Genomic DNA, 16,621 nt, shown 5'->3' with positions numbered 1-16,621 from the left:
GAAAGAAAATCAAAGAGTTTAGCCAAATTATAAAATCTGGTTAAAATTTAAACAGTGTTATTCACCCTCATTTAATCCATCCAATATGCTTTGTTGTAAGTTACACGGAGGTAAATCTAATTTGTCTGCTTTGTGATGTTTAAAGATGCATTCAAACCGATGTGGAAAAGAGGCAAGCTGCCTTTGAATGCCCCACATTAATTTTAATGTATTTATTGACACCGTAAGGAAGGATTAAAATCTCTGGAGATCTACCTTTGGCAGCCCATACCTTGGGAGAGGTAATAGGCAGTAGCAGTAGCACAAATAAACTCTTTAGGTGCAGACACTCAGTGTTTTCCTGAATAAGGTGTAGGATCACTGCATACTTTTTTCTCCTCTCCAAAATCTTCCCACACTATAACCAGTGTATTTCAGGAATGATTGCTTGTATTGTTGGTGTGATATATATATAGAGGTTCTTCAGTATTTTTACCAGGGGAATACTTACAAGCCATGGATTTTTTTTTTTTCCTTCAGTAGTGCTGTGTGAATAGCATTCACAGAGTTTGACATTCATATTTGCAGAGTTGCCCAGAACAGCAAAGGCAGTCTGTTTTTAGCCACTCAGCACATTACAGCTTGAAGAATTCTCTCATGCAGGATAGTAAACACTTTGCAAGCGTTGGATTCAGATGGATGAAATAACTATGCTCAGGCTTTGTTTTGCAACCTCTACTCAGCTGTTTCCCCGTATACTATATAGTATACGGGCATTCCCGGACATTTTTTTTGCTCAGAGAAATGCTCTTTTTCAGACCGCTCTTCATAAACCCTAGAGAGGGATCTGCCGGAAAGTTGAATACTTTCTGCAATGCCAGTTGAGAGTAAATATTGAACACCTGACATGCAGTGATAAATCCGACAGTATTATCTATGAGTGCAACCCCTTATTTAAACATCCCATTTGCATTGTGACTGATGAGGAAAACTACTTTTGATATAGTCTAAGGAGCTTGGAAAGAAAAGCGTCTGGACTTATTTAGTCCCTTTGAACCCTAGAACTGAAGAAGCTTCTCGGATGAGAGGTGAAACGTCTTCAAGCAACCTAAAGAAGTCCAGACGCTTTTCTTTCCAAGCTCAGACTACGATGACCTGGATGACTGAGAACCTTCACAGATACTTTTGATATAGACTATAGTTACATCCCGACCTTTAACCATTTCACATGGCAAAGTCAGTATGAGTGTGAACATCAGCCATAATGTTATAAAAACGAAGTGTCTTCGCAATGCCATTCAAACAAGGAGACGACGCTGGGGCTTTACTTGCCAGTCGCAGAGTTTATTATTTTAAATATACATAGACTATCCCGTTCTCATATTAAATACCCCACATCCCGTCCTCCCTCATTATTCCTCCCCTCCCTCACCCTCATTTCTCTGCTTTCTTTGTTCTGCCTCCAGAGAGAAAGCTTGTCTGGCTGAAAAACACACTCTACTTTGTGCAGCATATTGCTTATTAAGACATTTGCGAAAACATAAATTAAAAAAAACAAAAAAACAAAACTACAGCTTGTCTTCCCCCCCCCCAATTTCTGCTCCAACATCTGACTGCAGAGAACAGTATCTAAACAGGAGGAAATTTAAAAAAAAGAAAAAAAGAAAAGAAAACAGCACAGTGTCCCTCAGTCTGGCTACATACAATGAAGTGGATTCCCAAGTTTTAGTTTTTTCATTGGTTTTTTTTGTTTGTTTTTTTTAAACTCGCATGTATACACAGTGGTCTGTACCGTGACAGATAGACAAAAACAAAACAAAAAAAAGAGAATTCCTTTCTTCAACAAATGTCCTGAGTTTGGTCAGATCATGTCGCCGTGTTGTTGTCATGTCGTGTTGTACATGAGACATCCAATCAAAGTGGCCGATTCAATTTCAGCCCTTGCTTTCACTAGTGTTTGTGTCTCTGTTCATCTCCTCTCTGCTCCTCAGAAGGTAAATAACCCTCACGATCAGGGGATGGGACTGTTGTTTACGGCTTTTTTTTCTTCCTTTTTTTAAATTGCTGTTACAATTATTGGTCCAATGAGGCAGTTGGAGCTGCAGGCAGAGTGAAGGACAGTGTGATACGGCACTAGAGGAAAATTCAGGTGTTTAAGTCACAAGGCATGCATGTTAACACTGAACTCAGAGTCACCACCAGAAGTGTTTCTGCTGTTATGCTTGTATCATGTCCCGGGCATGAGTCTTGTCAGTCTGTTTTGGTGTGTGTTTGTGTGTCTGCGTCAGTGTTTGTGCATTTTTTTTTAACTTTTTTCTTTTAAACAGATTAAGGTCCTGGAAAAGTCCTGCTTTTAATACCATCCATGCTAGACTACCCTGACACCAAGATTTCATCTTTTCAGCAACTGAAGGTGCAAAGAAACCCATGCTTGTTCCTGTGACATTTTCGATCTGCATGTGGGCTCTCAGTGGAGAATAAATGCATAAAAAGCAGGTCTTTTCCAAATACCAACACTGTGACATATGTGCACATGTGTCTTCTGTGCTTCTGGTATTTCTCATGAGTCTTTTCAAAATTTATATCCAATATTCTAGAAGTCACTTTCCCCTCTCCTCTTTAGGAAGCACACGAGGGACTGCGTTGGCATTACGGAACGTCAAAAGGTCAAGGTGGGATCACACACGGGGGGAGTATTTGGGGTTTCTTGGCACCTCGGTGAAAGATTTCAGCTCATATGGGATCCCCGTGTCCACTTCGATGGATTTGCGGGAGAATAGCAGCCGGATATCGTTGTGCAAGTATATCTTTCCAGATTTGGAGCTCTGGAATCTAAGAAAAATCAGACCAAAAACAGAGGTTGGCAAAACAAATACATTCCACTTGAGCCAAGAATATGACTAAAAGCACAAAAAAGGTTGCAAAACTTTTAAATATTCAATGAAAAATTTATATAACACAAAGTTTTATTAATGTTTTAGTAGACGTTTCAACTAAGCTTTTAAAGTCACGTGATAATGGAGCATTTTAGCCTTTTCTGGCATAAAAAGTAAAAAAAACAAAGCAAAACACATAAAACCTTAGTTGTACCTGAGATGTATAAGGTAGCAGAGAATCTTCTTCCTATCTAGCATTCCACTTCCTGGAGACGCCTCGCCTTTTCCCTCAGCTCCCTCCTCTACTGGCACCAAGAAGATGCGGTGTCGCAGGAACGTCATATGATTAACAGGCATGTCATTAAAGTTGTAGGTCACCAGGAACATCTTCACCACAGTTTTGTTGGGATTAAATAAGGTCTGAGGACACAACAGGAATAGATGAGATAGCTCAGCATGATTTAAATTCAATGGCTTAGCTATAATAATTACAGATATGTGACCCTTAAAAGTATAAACATGACCAAAATGTCTCATATATATATATATATATATATATATATATATATATATATATATATATATCAGAAGGCAACATTGCAGACATAGAGGACAGTTACAAGTACCTGGGGATCCCGCAGGCAAATGGGAACCATGAAGAGGCCGCTAGAAAGGCTGCAACCACCAAGTACCTGCAGAGGGTCAGGCAAGTCCTGAGGAGTCAGCTGAATGGTAAGAACAAGATCCGGGCCATCAACACATACGCCCTGCCCGTGATCAGGTACCCTGCTGGGGTAATAGGCTGGCCAAAGGAGGAGATAGAAGCCACTGACATAAAGACAAGAAAGCTCCTGACCATGCATGGAGGGTTTCACCCCAAGTCCAGCACCCTGAGGCTGTACGCTAAGCGGAAGGAAGGGGGCCGGGGACTGGTGAGTGTCAGCACCACAGTCCAGGATGAGACAAGGAACATCCAAGAATACATTGGGAAGATGGCCCCAACTGACCGAGTGCTCAGTGAATACCTCAGGCAGCAGAAACCCAAGAAAGAGGAGGGAGACGAGGAACCATCATGGAAGGACAGGCCCCTGCACGGTATGTACCACCGGCAGATAGAGGAGGTGGCTGATATCCAGAAATCCTACCAGTGGCTGGACAAAGCTGGACTGAAAGACAGCACAGAGGCACTAATCATGGCAGCACAAGAACAAGCTCTGAGTACAAGATCCATAGAGGCTGGGGTCTATCACACCAGGCAAGACCCCAGGTGCAGGCTGTGTAAAGATGCCCCAGAGACAATCCAGCACATAACAGCAGGGTGCAAGATGCTAGCAGGCAAGGCATACATGGAACGCCATAACCAAGTGGCCGGCATAGTGTACAGGAACATCTGTGCCGAGTATAACCTAGAAGTCCCGAGGTCAAAATGGGAGATGCCCCCAAGGGTGGTGGAGAATGACCGAGCTAAGATCCTGTGGGACTTCCAGATACAGACGGACAAAATGGTGGTGGCTAACCAACCGGACATAGTGGTGGTAGACAAACAGAAGAAGATGGCCGTAGTGATCGATGTAGCGGTTCCGAATGACAGCAATATCAGGAAGAAGGAACACGAGAAGCTGGAGAAATACCAAGGGCTCAGAGAAGAGCTCGAGAGGATGTGGAGGGTGAAGGTAACGGTGGTCCCCGTGGTAATCGGAGCACTAGGTGCGGTGACTCCCAAGCTAGGCGAGTGGCTCCAGCAGATCCCGGGAACAACATCGGAGATCTCTGTCCAGAAGAGCGCAGTCCTGGGAACAGCTAAGATACTGCGCAGGACCCTCAAGCTCCCAGGCCTCTGGTAGAGGACCCGAGCTTGAAGGATAAACCGCCCGCAGGGGCGTGCTGGGTGTTTTGTTTGTTTGTGTGTGTATATATATATATATATATATATATATATATATATATATATATATATATATATATATATATATATATATATATATATATATATATATATATATATATATATATATATATATATATATATATATATATATATACACACACACACACACACACACACATATATACACATTTTTTTTATTAAGAATGACATAAAATTACCACTTGGATGGTCCCTGCTTTGGGTATGCTGTATCCTTTCTTTCCAAGGGGTTCGAGGGATATTACCCCCTGTGAGAAAAAAAAGAGACACAGAATACATATCCTCAGTCACTGCAATGATGAAATAATCTGTAACATTTTAATACTTAAAACCTACACGAAGACTATGCGCCATGAAATAAAATGTAGGTGGCAGCGCAGCAGTATGACAGCAGTAGTTTTCCATTTCTGTTCCAAAACACAGATGAAATCTGCATATCTGTATTGATAACACATGTAAAACCAAAAAAAAGGAAATTCAGAAATGAAGTTGATGAACTCTAAAACTACTGCAGCAGAGTGCAGTTGTAAAGGCAGCTGCATGGAAAGTCAAATTAAGAGTTCAAAGAAGTGAATCAAAGGAGGCCTGACCTTCACTATATACCGCAGATCAAAGTAGAAATGAGGAATTAATCTAAAAGTGAAACAGCTGCTTTTCCATTTTTCCAGCAGGATTAAAGCACATCAGGGCTTCCTCATAACACTGCTAAAATGCTTTCTTGGCATATGCAATAAATGTACATTATTTCCCGATGAACTGAAGAACAGCATCGTAGCATATGCACAGAAAGACATTTTCCACATCTGCTTGTGAAGAGGCAAATCAACATCAATCAGACACGTGCATTGTTTTGGTAGTTCTGATCTCTAAATTGGGTTTATTTTTTTCCCCAACCAACAAACCACAGCAAACATTTCGTTTATCTTTTTTTCTTTCCTGACTAAGGATATACACAACAACATAAAAACATAGCACAACACACACACAAACACACTGACCAGGAAGGGTGAGGGTGCGCTGTGCTCCGAGATGTCATAGTATGTAACCTGCACAGGCAGGGTGACGTGCTGTGGGCAGTAGGAGCCGCTGGCACCGATCTCTGCTGTGAAGCCTTCAATTCGGCCTGAGGGGGAGAATCGCCCCTTCAGTATGGACTCCTGGGAAGCACAACAGAAGGTGAAATGGGTTGTAGACTTAGAGAGTCTATTAAAACTGTAAATGTCAATTTGACTCACGAGTCAAACTGGGTGGTGAATCAGATAAACCCATGACTGTGAAATCCATAAAGATCCACATTTCTTTTGTTTATTTTAATTGAAACCAAAGCTCAGTTGGACAGTGTTAAAATATGCATCTGTTTACCAGCAACACTGTGAGCATAAAACTGTGAAATAGCAATATTTATTTATTTATTTGTCTGTTTAATTAACAAATGAAACTCTTAAGATTGAGAATCCATTTCTCATCATTGACAATTAAATGTAGAGGCTGTAGTGAAAAACAAAAGTAACATCTTGACAGTGCTCTCATGAGAACACCTGTCATCGTAAACCAGCTTCTATCCTTGTTTCAACTGCCTAATTGGCCAAGTCCTCTTACATGCAGACAATCAAACAGTTAAAAAAAAAAAAAAAAGTGTCAATAATAAATCACAACTGTCTAAACAGAACCCTATACAGATTACAAAATGCAAATGATCACCGTATTAGGTGCATCAGTACGAAAAAATCCACTGTCAGAGCATAATTAAAATAAATCTGTCATTGCAGTCGTGGTAAAACTACTTTCTTCTGGTTTATTATTAATTCCAGCTCATGTTGGATTTAATTAAAGAACAAATTATTATATGTATTTTTTTTAAAGATCACATTTTCCTTCCACCAAAGTTGTCAAACATGACCTTCGGGCTGTGACTGCAGGTTGTCGGGTTTATATTATGTGGATTTTGCATTTTTGAAAGCTTTAGCCTGTCAAGGCTGAGAAACTTGGCTCCAGTCTAAGGGGGATTCAGGAAAAACTGTTTTGGCAGAGAGCCACACTTTTAAAATGGCCATGCCCTGCAGAGGCTACAGCATGTGGACTTGTCCTCCAAAATGCTCCTTAAAACTACACGTGTTTTTTAAAAAACAAAACCAAAAAAAAAACCCTGTGGTACAAACACTTTCCCCCAAGTTGTGTAGATGAATGGGGAGAAGAAAAAAAAAAATCACTAAAATTCTTGTTTTGTTTTTCCAAATGGCTTTGAGTTGGAATTACAGGTTACAATTTGTACTGAATTACATTACAATGCAAAAATGTACCTTAAAGGTTTCTCCAAGTGTATGCTGCCAAAGAAGAACCAAGATTATCCCCATCTCCATGTGGGACACATTACATTACATTACTAGTTAAAGGAGACCTAATATGTTTCAGCTTGGTTTTTGTCATACATACTACTACACTGGTGGATAATAAACATGGCTAAAGTGTACGCTCAAGGAATTCCTTTAAGACAAATGTTCTGAGTGTTCTTTATGCTCATTTTCAGAAAAAAGTTTTCTACTCTTGGCTGTGTAGTATGTCAATAAGTGCAAATATCTTTAATATGGTCATCTTAGGCACAGCAGCCTCCTCCCATAAGAAGCTCAAGTCTTCTGTTTGTGAAAGGCAAGCAGTAAGAATAAATGGTTTAAATGGAGGACACTTTCTAAGTGAGAAGAGCTAAAACTGTTGCTGTCAGATAGAGAATGAGCTGACAGGATGCATGAAGATAAGATAATGGGGACCTATTATAACAATCATAACTGGTCCTTGTTAATGTTTTGCTTTTGCTGCAAGTAATAAAATAGAATTCGCACCTCAAAGTTGCCGAGCAGGGATCTGCTGATGGACGATGTAGGCCCACTGGAACGTGTGGAACGGCCGGTGTCTGTGTGACTGCTGCTGCGCAGCTGCCGACTGAATATGACCATAAACACACACACACAAAAGAGACCGGTGGTTAGTGGTTAAGATTACACTAATTTAGTCTTAACCAATATGTCACATGCCTCTGAGTGTGCCTGAATATTCGAGTACAGGCACAAACCCTTTAATTTAAAAAACAACAGAAGACCTGCTCTAACTCCCACTTCCTTTCCCAATGTTGATTTTGGTGAAGTCAGTATGACATTGGCTGAGAGTTTTTATAGATAAGTGTGCGCATGTGTGTAGGTGGGAGAAAACAGTTAATAGAGTCTTCAGACCAAATGTGAATAGCGCTGTGCATTTACAAAGTCTATTCAGAGATGCCGACTGACACAAATTTGCATCAGACATTTTGAATAGAGGGAAATATCCATCAGTGCAAGTTCCAAATACTGTGAAAGACTTTCTGCTCAGTTTTAGCCATAGACTGTGGATTCTCCTGGCAATCAGAAATGGGCCTAAACCTTATTACAGTTTTTGGGCAACTGCAGCTGTATGATTCTACTTTGGGACGGTGAGGAGAGGCCTTGGAGCAAAGTGAGCCAAACTGCAGGACTCTTACGCACAAACATTTGTGGATTTACAAAAATATTTTATTTCACGTTCAGTCTGAACACAGCCCAAATTCATTTTTAGTATATGCTGTCTCTTTAATATTAATATTTGACTACAAATGGAGTGGATTACTCACCTTTTTAACCGCAGTCCATTCTTTAGTCGTCTTCCTGATCTTGTGCAGTCTGTGGAGGTCTAAAAAAAGTGAAGACAAATAGAGGAAAGAGTATGATTTGTTTTTTTTCCCCTCTGTTAACATCCTGACTTATCATTAAGCTACTCATAATCATAAAGGAGTGCTTGTTTTTCTATGGTGCTGTGAGCTAAATTGTTAAGTGTAATTACATATTTCAGGTGTCCTACTTACTGTGCACTGACTAGTGGTTGTTGTGTCACGCATGCATACATTCCCCATTTCCAGGCTTCCGATGACCATAAAGGCCACCCTATTCTCAGGTGACTCGCCACTGGCCAAACCCATGCTGCCTGCTAGCCATTTTCTCACAGAAAATCTCTCACTCATCATTAACTTATCGTTACTAGCTAATCCTTGGTTATAGTTGCTCCCTTCAGAGCTAGAAGTTCTTTGTCAGCTTGTCAGCTCGTACTCACATTTGGTTAAATCCAAAGACGGCATTTTGAAAATTATCTTGTCCCACCGTTCCGTATGACCTAAAATATCTTATTTCCAGCCTTTGTTTACTGAAATATTGCCTGTGACAGTCTATCCTAGCTGCTTTTCTTTAACTCTGCCTCATCTGTCACTGATTCCCTTTCCTGTTTTGTTTTGTGTTTTCTTAAGTCTATCTGTTTCTCCCTGCTACACAAACACACTAATCACTTGCAGTCACAATGATCCCACTACTGCATGAAACCAGTGAAACTAGTGAACCCTATTGCAACCATTAGCATACTCGCCATACCACAAACTCAAAGCACTTTCTGGCCTCCCAGTGTTAAAAAATTCAATTCCAGAACCATTTTTAAGCAGGATGTATCAATACATATGAGCATGAGAGACACAGCATACTCATGTGGGGGAACAATGGGCCCTCCCTGAATGGGCTTTATTCTGGAGCTGCTCTCCCTGTTCCAGCGTGGCATGATAATGAGCCAGCCATCACCTCATTCTTTTTACCTTTAGTTGTTCTCTCAGCTTTTGTGTTTTTAATACCTCAAGCCCTTATACAGGACTGTCAGGAATAGCAGATTTCTTACCTATACTTATTCAAATGCATTTCATTAATCACAATTCAAAATCTCTGATGGCTCTGCATACAAGTTCTACAGGGTTCTGGTTTAAAACGATGACGGTATCATGGAAATGTGCCACTGCTGTTCATTAATGTGTGCTGCATTAAAATGACCACGAGACATATGATAAAGATGATGTGTGCTAACCTTAGGCCGGTCCCAAACAGAGGGCAGCAGGTGGTTCCAGTAAGGGGCAGCTTTAGCATCAGTGCTACGACATGAAGCGGGCCCCAGTCCTGGAGCGAGCAATGACAGCCTGCTTCTCTTAGATGTGGAGGGTCCCTCATCTTCTGAACACGACTCCCCTGTATCACTTGGAGACAGCAACCTCTTTTTGGCAGGCCAGTGGCCTCCAGAAAAGAGACGGTGGCCATTAGTGCTAGGAGTTTTCTCACAGGAAGCCAGGCCGTTAGAGGAGGTGGCAGCCTGGGTGGCACTTCGCTCAGGTGGGGAGGATTCAAGTCCAACTTCCCATTCTGTTGCCTCCCCTGGTTCCTGCATCTCTGTATGGTGTGGTGGGGAAAAAGGACCTGGGGGACTGGTTGGGCTGGCTGGGTTAGGAGTTTCATATGTGGCCATTTCATACATGTGGGGGCTGGGCTGGCCTCCAGATGACCCATTACTACAGCTGTCATTTCCAGGGCTACCTAGTGAGTGGGTCGGTGTGCGGCTCCCATTAGGTATCTCTGTCCTAGTTGAGCTTCCAAGGGAATGACCCTGGTCACACATTGGGGCTGATTTAGGTGAGAGTGGAGCAAATACGTCAGGAAATGGCCTATCTTGATTGTACTGAGCTGGGCGTCGGGAAGGATTGTGGGTAGGGGAAAGGGGTGGAGACCTGGGTAACAATCCTTCCTCTGGGTCTTTGTGCTCCATCTGCATGCAAGAGTACAGAGAACCAGATCCACTAGGCCCACCAGCTAACCCCATTCCTGCACCTTGAGCTGTGACTGGCCCACAGAGCATCCCTCCTTCAAGCCCCTCCCTGTCTGGAGAGTCCCCCAGGTGGGGGCGCTTATGAGTTAACTGAGGCTCCTCTAACCCCCTTTTCACACCTGATCGAATAGGCCTCTGCTGGGCATCAGTGTGGGATTCTGTGGCGGTGGTAAATCCTCCCAACTGAGAGAAAATAGAGAGCTGGTAGACCTTTTGGAGTCTCAACTCCTCCTGGTCAAGGTGCCTGGGTGCCCCTGGTCTGACACCAGGGTCTAAGCCCTGTGAAGAGGGAGGCAGGTCCCCCTCCTGTGCCGGAAGTTCTAGTGGAGCCTTTTTGTGGGCTAACTCAACGTGAATGTGCCGCATCTTTTGACGGCTGAAGGATAAGAGTCTAAACTAAGTTTTGTGCAACAAGGTCAAGTAGATCCTCACAAGTGCAAGAGCAAGATGATCCACAGGAGGGGTAAGTCCTACACTTCTTGCAGTGATGTCAAACACAGGACACTTGGCCACAAAGCTCCTGAGAGAAACAACAGACAATTTTACAATTCAGGAAAACGTTTAATAAAGCAGAGATTATTTTGTAATATTTGTAAGTTAGGCTCTTTGACATTTAAAAAGTAAGTTTAACCAACTTTTTGTGATTGACACACACACACACACACACACACACACACACACACACACACACACACACACACACACACACACACACACACACACACACACACACACACACACGACTTAAAACTTGCAATAAAACTCATTTTTAAAAAGAAATTATTAAAAGACTCAAGTTTTAAAAGAAAAACAGTTAAGCAGGGATGCTAAAAATCCCATCCTGGCTACATAGAAAAGGCATGCCTCAAATAGTTCAGACACAATGGCTTAAAATCTTTTAAAAGAATGTGATTACTATCTTAGTTTTAGTCAGCTAAGGTTGGCTGCCCTGCCACCAAGCCAGAGGACTTGTATTCAAGCCAGTACCTGAGAACAACAGCTCATCTCTGTGCCCGTCCTTGTCCAATTCTCCCTGTGTGGACAAGCTGTATCTGGCACAACATCGGACAGCTGTATCTAACAGCATACTAAAGGAACCCATCTAACTCCATGGCAGCTCTCAAAAAAATGAAGCCAGTATCCCAGAACATGTGAACAGGAAACACCAAGGAGTCAAGAACAAACCGGAGTGAAGGAGGTAGGCACAGGAGCCAAGACCTGAGAGAAAATACAAAGGTCAGTGTTCTTGTCAGTGACAGAAGAAATCAGCACCATTACAGGTATATATATTTAATAGTCAAAGTTGCTGATTCAAATTTATGAGGATAAAAAGGTTTTTTTCCCTTTTCAGTACTACAGCCTAGCTTGGGAAACCATGTTAGTAAATATACAATGGACCACTTAATGCTTCTTTGTATGCAAAAGACATAAGATTTGGATTTGAGCAGCAAAGGTTGAAATTTACCAGTGGTGGAGAGTGTCAGTGATGTAGCAGGCTCTTGAGGAGAAATATCTCAAAGTTGTTACTAATTCTAATGGGCTTCCCTCTGTGATTGGCTGAAAGCCAGACACACCCTCCTTGGTCACCTAGGCGTGAGATGTGGCATGGCTGAGGCATCATGACAGGGTCATTCCACCCAGTATCTGTGAAGAGGCAGGACACCAAATTAAATTACAGATTTAGGAGCGAGAAGGAGAGAGAGCGAGTGAGTTAGAGTGAGAAGCGGGCAAGTTAGAATGTCGATATTTAAGCATAAAGCAATTAAAAAGCAGGCCATTTAATATATTTTACTATTAATTTTATGTTACCAAAAAGTCAACAGATTAAAAATTGTCTAATCACTCTCTTATCTGTATAAAAAAAAATAATCCCATTTGAGGATGAAATGAGGAGGAGTCATTCGGAGAGCTAACTTGACACTAAATCATGCTAGGCCAGGGGAAGCTCTTTCCAAACCTACTTGGACTACAATTTGGGAATGTGGGGGAGCGGGGGCACAGTGAGCCGTCACCGTGGCAACCAGTAGTCCAAGGATAACGACTCCTTTGTGCTTGGCCACAAAGAGGGAAAAAGACACACTGAGCTAGAGAGAGTGAAGGAGACAGGGTGGATGGTAGGGGGTGCGGGGGGGGTAAGGGGGTGCAAGGGTGTAGGGGGTGGCGGGGGGGACTAAAGATGCTCGTCCAAAAAAAAAAAAAATAATAATAATAATAATAATAATAATTATTAAATAAATTATATATATATATATATATATATATATATATATATATATATATATATATATATATATATATATATAAATATAAATAAAAAAAATTGGGAAACATTACAAAATAGCAGTGTTCCATTAAATCTCTCCAGCCAACTAAAAATTTCAGGCCACTGTGACACAGGCCTATGTTGTATCAAGCTATCAAAAATAGTTCAATTAAATGCTTGGATATTTTATTCAAAGCTTGAAAATGAAGAACATTAATCTGACTTTCTTCCCCTGGCACTCATATAAAAAGAGAAGTATAGTTGGTTCCCACTGAGACCTACATTACAGAAACCAGGTACTTCAGCTTTTTTTGCATTTAAAACATTATGATGAAACTGCGGTGACGCAGGCAGAAATCTGTAACGTGAAAAGAAGTGATGACACAATCCTAAAGATCAAGCAACAAAAAAGAACTGGAGTATTCATGCATATTTTCCAGTACAGGGAAATACGGGTGTAATGTTTCCAATGCTGGAACTGGATGCTGAATAAAATCCCCCCAAAGGCTATACTATCTAATGATATGACTGGCTGCACTCTTCTTGACCTTCAGCAGGTGTTTGAATTACTGAACAATAACATTTATGAGCATGTACTGTATTATATTTCTTATTGCTCTAAAAAACAAATTTTACATTCACTAAACCTTCATGCTGTGTTACATTACAAGATGTTTATATATATATACAAAACATCTAATCTAATGGCATACATGACTTCATACAACAAATCACATGGTCAGGAGTGAAGCCTTTGTAGTTAGAATGGATTACTTTATTTTGAAAAAAATAAACCCCAGGATGCACAAGCTTCATATAAAGAGGAGTGCTTATCTTATTTTTACATCAAAACATCTGGTGACACTAAGTAAACATTCTAATGTAGTTGCTTTTCAGCCTGTATATGTATTAGCTCAACTATAAGACCATCAAGAGTATTCCCCGGTTACTTCCTAGTTATTTTCTTTTATTACGAAAACTGCTCCACATAAATCACAGTCTTAATATAATTTGCCCACTATGGATCTTAAGTGGAATTTATTGTGTGTTAAATCTATGCCAAAGGCACATCATAACTGCAAACCCTACTGAAACCCTACACTATAACTTACTTCTGCCGACATCATTTAAATCAATCGGAAAAAAATGGATCAGCTCAAAGACAGAAATTATATCGCCAACTAGTGTTTTGGTAGTGACCGTGCAGAACAATGCTGGCACACTATACACAAGTATGAATGGTTGTAACTTTATTGGCCGCTTATGTAAAAGCTGTAATGTTGCCTAAGTTCAAAAACGAAGCATAAAACACAAATCTAGGTGACACCACCACAAGAATAATAACTCCCTCTTAATGGCACTAAAAATGTTAAAACAAAAAATGTAACAGATGATTAATAAACAGCCAATATGCTGCTAATAAGCATGTCAGTAAGAAACGACATAAGCGGAAAGTGTTTGTAAACACAGATGTACACATAACAAAGTAGATCAGTCTGATTCTTTACAAGCCAAACTACCCATACTGGTGTGAGATTTCTTTACTATAAACAGGAAAATATGAGCAAGAGGACATGACAGGACATTTCCAATATAAATCCTGCTAGCCAAGGTCATTCAATTTTTTGTTGATATTTGAGTAGGGAGTGCCAAACCAGACCTGGTGTTTTTACCAAGTCAGATAAAGAGACATCATAAAAGTTCACTGCGAGTAATTATATCACACATAACTATACCCACAGACACACAAATACACACACAGCAATCAGGGGGGATGAGAGAAGAGTCAGCAACAGTATTTATAGTCATAGCCTACTGCATAGCCCAGTTGGCTCTATGCAGGATCCCACTTGATTTTTGACCTTATTTTGAAGGAGCAGGAGTCTGGCAGATGCTGCCCAGCCCTTCTCAGGCTTAATCCAGTAACCAACGGGAGGGAAAGGTCTGGCTTCACCCCAAAAATGTCTCAGGTTTCTGGATATGGTGGCAGTTCAGGTCAGAGAACCTATGGAAACCATATTCACATCTACAGGTTAAATCTGATCTGCTTCAAATTCATATGACCTATGCAATCTGAACTGTGTGCTTCTCACACAGTTCGGATTGCAAAAATCTGTACTTATAGTGACTGTAAAAGCCCACATAAAGTATATGTAATTTATTATAAAATGTCCAAATTAACTCTTATCCAAAATATAAGCAAATAAAATGAGTTTTTATCACCACACAAGAATTGTTAGATTTTTTTTTTAATTAAAACTTTGTTTTTTAAAGAATTTCTTACATTTCACTAAGAATGCATTGCTAAAAGTAATAAAGATGTTGCCTATCACTGGTGAGCCAGTTGCAAACAACATAACCTCTGCAGCACTGCCTATAAATCTATCTGCATTCAGAAACAGACAAAAGAGATTAAAAAGGCCAAGATGAAAGATAAAAGACTTAAAAACACCTGACAGCAACCAGCGGTCAGAGAAAGCAAAGAGATAAAGGATGAGGGGAACCGAGAGAGGCCAACCCAAACCAAAGACCTTGAGGATGGTATAAATAGAGCCCCACCCCCAAGTGTCAGGGGCAACCTGGCATGTTCATGGCTACATATTAACGAGCAGTTATGAGGCCAGTTGGTTCAGAGCATATAAAATGGAAAAACAATGTTAAAAAAAATAATATTCAAATATAATTTTTTAATTCTAACAACACACTCCTTGAAAATGGTTGAATGCAGAAAAATCTTCCAACATAAATATTGCAAAAATGAAATAAAAACTAGAATAAAATAAATTTAATATCTTTAAAATAAGCTAAAAAAAAAAAAAAAGAAAAAAAGATATGAAGTAATAAAAAAAAAAAACTTATAATAAATAAACCCAAACAACTAATGAGTCATGAATTAACTGAAGTTAATATTATTTTACTCAGTTTGCTTCAAATCCATGTTAAAATGAACTTAAAATAGTAGGAGTATAGTTTTAAGAAACACAGTAGTAAAATGTTAAAGAGGATGACAAAAATAAATTAAAATTGCTGAACAAAAAGCTTAGTTTGTCTGACTCGGCCCTAGATCTGGATCAAAGCAACAGCAGACTGAGTCATGCATGGAAAAACATTAAAAGGAAATCTGCCTATTATTAAATCAGGAAATAATTTTCCAATACAACAAAAGGACAGTGAGATAGGATACTCACTGATCCTATTCATTTTGATAAACAACTGGGATCCAGAGTGAAACCTCCTGGAAAAATTACCATTTTCCAACTTTTCAACCTAAGCAATAGTCACATTATCATATATTGTTATTTAGCGTTTGTATTAAGTTACTTTTCTTTGAGACATTTCGGTTATGTGTGTTGAAATATGTACAAGTATGTGTTCATTGGAATGCACAACACTCAACACATAGGCAACCACTGTGTCAGTCTATGAGCATCCTCCAGGGCAAAGAAGATTATGGTCATGAGGTTGAATGCCAACAGTGTTGGGTCAGATGACTTATAGCCCATCAAGAGGCCCAGAAGAGTTTGACTCGATCATTATGGGAGGTGGTGTTAGGGATGTGGTAATTGCTAACAATAAGGCATATGGCTTACACATACACTCTTAGTTCCACTTGAAAGACTAATCAGAGCTTATGAGACTAGACACCCATCAGTAATGTGGGTGGCAACTACCAAACATCTGCAAAACAGGCAAAAGCACACTTAACACCCTGTGGTTTCTAGCAAACAAAGCTGCACATGGATGGACTACATCCTTGAAAACACACTTAAGCTATAACAGTCATGTTCAAAAGGTGGGGTGGGCATTAATGTTGGGACGTGGAGCCACTCCTGGTAAGGTCAAGACAACCCATAGAAGAGAAAAACATGAATTGAAACTAAGGTG

The 16,621-nt window shown here is 40.3% G+C and overlaps 1 protein-coding gene across 4 annotated transcripts in view; it reads right to left on the bottom strand.

The window, feature by feature from the left end:
- Nucleotides 1-1,465: 1,465 nt before the first annotated feature.
- The window catches only part of atosb (atos homolog b), a 31,078-nt gene continuing 15,922 nt past the window's right edge, over nucleotides 1,466-16,621 (bottom strand). For 3 of the 4 annotated variants that reach the window (XM_085426124.1, XM_085426120.1, XM_085426119.1), the window contains 9 exons: nucleotides 11,939-12,117; nucleotides 11,461-11,691; nucleotides 9,685-10,993; nucleotides 8,420-8,478; nucleotides 7,620-7,719; nucleotides 5,781-5,939; nucleotides 4,962-5,030; nucleotides 3,070-3,275; nucleotides 1,466-2,811 (listed from right to left, as the gene is read on the bottom strand). In XM_085426124.1, coding sequence (XP_085282250.1) covers nucleotides 2,658-2,811; nucleotides 3,070-3,275; nucleotides 4,962-5,030; nucleotides 5,781-5,939; nucleotides 7,620-7,719; nucleotides 8,420-8,478; nucleotides 9,685-10,839 — 1,902 coding nt within the window. In that variant the 5' untranslated portion in view covers nucleotides 10,840-10,993; nucleotides 11,461-11,691; nucleotides 11,939-12,117 and the 3' untranslated portion in view covers nucleotides 1,466-2,657. Of the gene's footprint in view, nucleotides 2,812-3,069; nucleotides 3,276-4,961; nucleotides 5,031-5,780; nucleotides 5,940-7,619; nucleotides 7,720-8,419; nucleotides 8,479-9,684; nucleotides 10,994-11,460; nucleotides 11,692-11,938; nucleotides 12,118-14,598; nucleotides 14,742-16,621 lie in introns of all 4 variants that reach the window. The other variant, XM_085426121.1, reaches the window with a different exon arrangement.

Source organism: Rhamphochromis longiceps, linkage group LG12 (genome assembly GCF_057381845.1).
Source record: "Rhamphochromis longiceps isolate RC_006_pf linkage group LG12, R_longiceps_female_GT1.1, whole genome shotgun sequence".
NCBI classification, from domain to species: Eukaryota; Metazoa; Chordata; class Actinopteri; order Cichliformes; family Cichlidae; genus Rhamphochromis; species Rhamphochromis longiceps.
The sequence above is the reverse complement of the archived record's forward strand: the minus strand, read 5'-3'. Positions and strand labels throughout refer to the sequence as shown.